Consider the following 6000-nt stretch of genomic DNA (forward strand, 5'->3'; position numbering starts at 1 on the left):
ATTATTGAAAGTAGGACATTGAAGTCTCCTGCTAATACTTTATTGCTATATGTTTCTTCCTTCAGTTCTGTCAGTGTTTACTTTATATGCTTAAATGTTCTGATGTTGGGTATGTATATATTTATAATTATTATATTTTTCTGGTGAATTGATTCTTTTATCATTATATATAATGTTCTTTACCCTCTTGTGACACTTAAGACATGTTATCATTATTATGATCTAAACTTTTGGCTTCAAAGACAGGCATTCCTAATGCCTTTCTGATCATGAGCTGGCCCGAGAAATCCCCAGATTTACATGCTTGCTGATTTCCAGAAGCTGAACAATGCATGTGACTTGTTTTGACCCATCATATCAATACCTCTATTTTAGTGGACTTTTTGGTCCTTATCAACAGTTTTGTCAGCTACTTTCTTTTATACTTTTTGACTCTTTTTTTTTTAACCATAACCATCATTCCAGTACATTTACTGTTTTTTAAAACCATAACCATGATATCCAGCACAGCTCTAACTTCCATCTTTACATTGTAATACAGTGAGAAAAAGAGAGAGAGAGACGTATTGTGGATTATGTTAAATACATTCCTTGTTAGAACTAAGCAAAGAAGTCTGACCTTTTCTCCCCTGTAGGCAATTCGAAGTTTTCAAGTAGCCCTTCACATCTATCCAATGAACCCTGAGATATGGAAAGAAGACCTTTCTTGGGCAAGAACACTCCAGGAACAGCAGAAAGTAGCAGAGAGGATTAAAAAGAGTGAAGTACCAGCAGAAGCAACACATTTCTCACCGAAGTCAATTCCTGACTATGACTTTGAAAGTGATGAGATTGTTGCTGTTTGTGCAGCTATTGCTGAGAAACAGAAGACAGTTGCAGCAAATAAAACAATGGTTATTGTGTCAGCTTCTGGGGCTGTAGAGACTGTGACCGAGAAGGAGGACGGTGCTGCACCACCGGATGGCTCTGTTTTTATCAAAGCCCGATGAAGCTTAGCAAGAGTCATTTGAACCCATCTTTGATTACCACTTAACTTTTAGGCGTGGGGGCATTTAGTCTGGAGAAACAGGGTAAAACTCCTGCTTGTTGAATAGTTTTTCAGATGAGGCATATAAAACTTAAGTGAAAGAATTATTGTATAGTTTTTGGACTGTGCTTTGATGCGTGCTTTCAGCTCAAGATTAAAATTCTGAGTACGTGGTGTTTTGATTAAGAAGCTTAATTTAATCCAAATATATAAGTGAATGCATTTTCAAGATACAACTTGAAAAGTAAGTTCTCAAATAGTGAATAACTTGATGGCCGGTGTTATTAAAATATTGACTTGTTGATTTTTGTTTAAAGGAAGTAGGCTTCTTTCCCTGCTAGAAATATACTGCTGTTCCTATTCACTCTTCTTTTTCTCTTGTTTCATTAGAGTAAGTCTGTCACAAAGCTTGAATCTTTTTGATACTCATTTTGATTCAGAGTTGTCATTTGGTCCTATGTAGGATCTTGAAAGTTTGAAAATGCATGCAAATGTGTACGCTGAACAGTTTCTGAAGTTTCTCTTAATTTTGATTTGTGCTTTTAACTTTATAATTAATATAATGATGATAGTTGCCACTTTCAGTATTTTTTTAGATGTGTGAGATACTGACAAATGTCAGAATCATGGTTTATTTTTTAAATTATTAAGGCAGATAGAGTAGTCCTTAGGACCAAATGAGTCATTTTAAAGATGTGCATTTTAAAAAAATCAGTGGCTCTTATAGATACATCATACCAAATTGCACTACTGTTTTCCCTGTCAAAAGTAGTATTTTCTTTTCCTTATTTTTAAAAGATTAAAAACAACTTATTTCTTGCTGTAATTTCCTAGCTGATGGTTTAGAATTCCTTTTCTAGCTAACTTTTATGGAACTGCTCAGTGAAATGAGAAACAATCACAATTTTAAATGACTCGATTATACTTTTCTAAAAATTGAGGAGGAAAAATAGATATGTTATTGAAGTAAAGGAGTGAATAACGTTTGGCGCAACATACACAGAAACTGAAGTGTGATTTACAGTTTAATCCCATGAGTAGAAAGGATATATTGAAGGATATATTTCATTGAAAGCTCACCATCACATCCACAAATCAATACTGACATTGCTAATGTTAATTATTATTTTAGGACAGTTATATAGAACTGCTGGGTACTGTTACTTCTGAAACTCAGGAACCTAGTATTGGTATTTTATCCTTGTTAGAGAGGAAGTAAGTTACTTTTTATTTTAAGAAATTTTATCTTGCCCACTGGGAGCATGTACATGTAACGGTCTGAGATGGCTGAAAAACTTCTTTTTTAGTGGAATGCTTGCTTCTTTTTTTCAGAGTTGGAGAAGCCAGTATTTGCCTTGAAAAGTATTATTCCCCCCCCGCCCCAAGTTATATCACATAGTTAGCTCTGGTTAGAGAATTTTGTTTTAGAAAGATTAAAAAAAATCAGTTATATTTTATTTTGTTTAATAATGCATATTCTTCAAGAGCAGGTAGATGGGTGTGTAGAGAAATGTGCACTTACTGTTTCATATGTTGTTTTGAGTAATGGATGTTGATTGTATAGTTTGTGAATAAATAGGTTTTTTTGCTTTTAAAGGTTTGCCTATTCGTGTTGTTAGCTTTTGAAAAAATTAGATTGATTAATTTATTTCTTATGTGAAAATAAAATATATAAGGCACCTTGTATGGTGTCTTGTGTATGAAGTACTCAGTAAATGCTAGCTGTTTCTATGAAGCACTTTAATTGGTTTTATTTAACCTCACTTTCTTCTGATTTTAAGAAAAGAGGAAAACTTCTTTGTAATTTTTTCCATACTTGGAAGTGAGAAGTCACTCCTTCTGATGGCACAGACAGCTGGCTTTCAGTTGGGGAATGTTCTTGGTATAGGTTTATACCTCAACCCAAAAGAAACAAGATCCAGGATGGGAGCACATGTAGCTACTAGATTCTGTTTATGAACCTGCTGTTGCCTCTGTACTGACATCAGTAGGCCAGGTTAGTCTCTTTCTTACACAGAGATAAGACATAAGATGGTTTAGATGCAAGGTGGAGGAGATAAACGAAATAGTGGATTATGGAGGAGAAAGGGATCTCATTTCTTCAGGCCCCCAAAAATGCTTAGTTAGCACTCTTGTGTATGAAGGGAAAAATGCATACATTATTTTATAAGGATATGAATACTGATAGATTTATACTAAGCTTGGTAACTGTAATAGCAAATTGTTTCAATCTGAGGGAAATAATTGATGTTCATGATAATGATATAATTAAAGATATTTAATATACTTTCTGAAACAACATTAAACACTAATACTATATTCAACATAATTTGTAGTATTCTTATCTGAAAATGTGTGTGGCATAGATACTCATTAGTCAGAACACTATACAATCCAGACCATGTCTGATAATTTGAGAATCATTATTCTCTAGACAACAGGTTCTAGATTATAAAGTATTTATCTTAAATGTGCTAACAAATACTACATAAACACATGCAAGGTTTAGACCACAAAACCTGAATCTATTTTATTTTTTTGTAATTCTTTTTTTCTTAAAAAAAATTTTTTTTTACATTTTTTAAATTGGATAATAATTGCTTCAAATATTGTGATGGTTTCTGCCATACATCAACATGAATCAGCCACAGGTATACACGTTTCCTCTCTCTTCTTGAACCAAGATCTACTTTAATTGGAGCCTATGTTTTATGGTACACTTCAGTATGAAATTAGCTTTTAATTGATGTTATATGTCAAAACTATAAAGAAGAGTTTAAATTAAAAAAGCTTTGGCTCAGAAAGCTGTTGTTTTCATGATTATAACTGACCAATATAGCCTTTTCAGTTTGAAAATTGTGCTTTCTGTAATGACGTCAAAAGCTCGTTTCCCTGCCTTTCTCAGCAGCTTCTCAGCAGCAGGAAATTGTTAATAATGTCTTTAATTTCAGACTTCATGAGTCAGAAGCCTTTTAAAATTGATTTGGACTTTGATTTCATGACATACATATATCTTAATGAGTTGTACGTTGACACAAGAACCATAGTTCTATAATTATCTTCAAATCAATAGGTATATGAAGTGTGTTTTTCCTTAGAGATTATTATGAAACTGATGTTGTGTTTTATAATTGATGACATTTTAGGATTGAGAAAATAATGTGCTTTTTAAGCCAATAATAAAAATACACAAGTTTGTAAATGATTCACTCATTACTAAAGTAAAATGAAATATGTCACTTTACCTACGTGTAATTAAATATGCCTACCTGAGTGGAAGAGGGGATGGCCCTGTAGCCAGTGTACCATGAAGTGTGCCTTAATGAGTGTTAAGTGTGAACCTTACTTGCTGTGTGTGCCAGAGTGGAAGAAAGGGTGAGAAATGGTAGTCTGTACTTGATTGAGAAGGCAGAAGGATGGGGAAGGGGGATGGCTTTTTTTCCACAGTGCTTTGACCTCCATTAACCAAGGAATTCCGGTCTCCCCCTTTGTTCCTCCCTGCCATCTCCCCAGCAAAGGGAGTTTAAGATAGAAAACTGGGCATGCAAGCCTCTTTCTGCCTTTGTTGTTTGGAATGTGTCCTGCCTGCAGACAGCCTATGTTGTGGTCTCTTGCTGGAAATGAATGTTTTGCAGCAAAGACTGTCCTGCGAGAGGAAACCTGTAGTTGTTCAGTTCTGCACATGGCTTGGAGCAGGTCTGTCTAATTCTGGGTTTGACACTAGGTGGCAAACCTAAATCATATCCTTTAACCTATACTTTTTCAGCAATAAATCTGACTTTTAAATCTCTGCATGACATTTTGTCTCTCAAGTGTCAGGAAGGGAAAATGAGTGTTACTTTATGAGTCCTTCATAACAGATTACTGTAGATTATTTCAACGTAAGCATGAGACAGAAACCAAATTTCTTTCTAATTTTAGATTTTATTTAAATCATGGAAATTCTATTGAAAATGGGCAATGTTTAATTATAAGGCAATATATAAACATTTGTTTGGCATATTTAAAAGGTCTACTGTCTTAGCATTGTGCTAGACCACAATATTGATTCTATATTTAATTTGAAGGAGAGGATATGAAACAGTATCTCTGCCCATCCTGTCAACTTTCTTGAGTGTAATTTTGCATATGATAAAATGCACTTATGATAAGTTTAAGTTTGAAGAGTTTTGATACTACCATCAAGATGGAGAGTATTTCTATCACCCAGAAAGTTCTCTAAAGTTTATTTATAATCAGTTCCCTTCCACGCCACAAACACTGTTCAACTAGTGATTTGCTTTCTGTGACTACACACTGATTTGACTTTTCTAGAATTTCAAATAAATAGATCATACAATATATACTCTTTCTGATCTTCTTCACTTAGCACAATACTTTTGAAATCCATCCATGTTGAGATTCATCCATGCTGTTGTGTAATGTATTGCCTTTTGTTGCTGAGCACTACTATGCTGTATGGATATATCACAATTTGCTCTTCATATCTGTTGACAGACATCTAGGTTGTGGATGAACATCTAAGTTTTGATCTGCTGTGAATAAAGTTGCTGTATGCATATGTCACAAGTCTGTGTGTGAATATATGTTTACCTGGGGATTGAATTGCTGTGTTTTATGGTAAGTATATGTGTAGCTTTAGAGGAAACTGAATCTTCTAAAGTATTTGTACTGTTTTGCATTCTGACCGGCAATGTATTAATTTTCTGTTGTGCCATATCCATGTCAATGCTTGGCATTGCTGTTGGTTTTCATTTTAGTGACTTTAGGGCTTCTCTGGGAGCTCAGCTGGTAAAGATTCCACCTGCAATACAGGAGACCCCATTTGATTCCTGGGTCAGCCAGATCCGCTGGAGAATGGATCTGCTACCCACTCCAATTTCTTGGCCTGAAGAATTCCATGGACTGTATAGTCCGTGGAGTCACAGAGTCGGACATGACTGAGCAACTTTCACTTTAGTGACTTTAGTGGA

The 6000-nt window shown here is 34.6% G+C and overlaps 1 protein-coding gene across 4 annotated transcripts in view; it reads left to right on the top strand.

Annotated features, from left to right (window-relative positions):
* The window catches only part of TTC33 (tetratricopeptide repeat domain 33), a 28682-nt gene extending 23086 nt beyond the window's left edge, over positions 1 to 5596 (top strand). For all 4 annotated transcript variants that reach the window (XM_042233832.2, XM_012097005.4, XM_004017022.5 and 1 more), the window contains exon 5: positions 636 to 5596. In XM_042233832.2, the coding sequence (XP_042089766.1) occupies positions 636 to 989 (354 nt within the window). In that variant the 3' untranslated portion in view covers positions 990 to 5596. The remainder of the gene's footprint in view (positions 1 to 635) is intronic.
* The last annotated feature ends 404 nt before the right edge of the window (positions 5597 to 6000 follow it).

This window comes from Ovis aries, chromosome 16 (assembly GCF_016772045.2).
Source record: "Ovis aries strain OAR_USU_Benz2616 breed Rambouillet chromosome 16, ARS-UI_Ramb_v3.0, whole genome shotgun sequence".
NCBI lineage: Eukaryota > Metazoa > Chordata > Mammalia > Artiodactyla > Bovidae > Ovis > Ovis aries.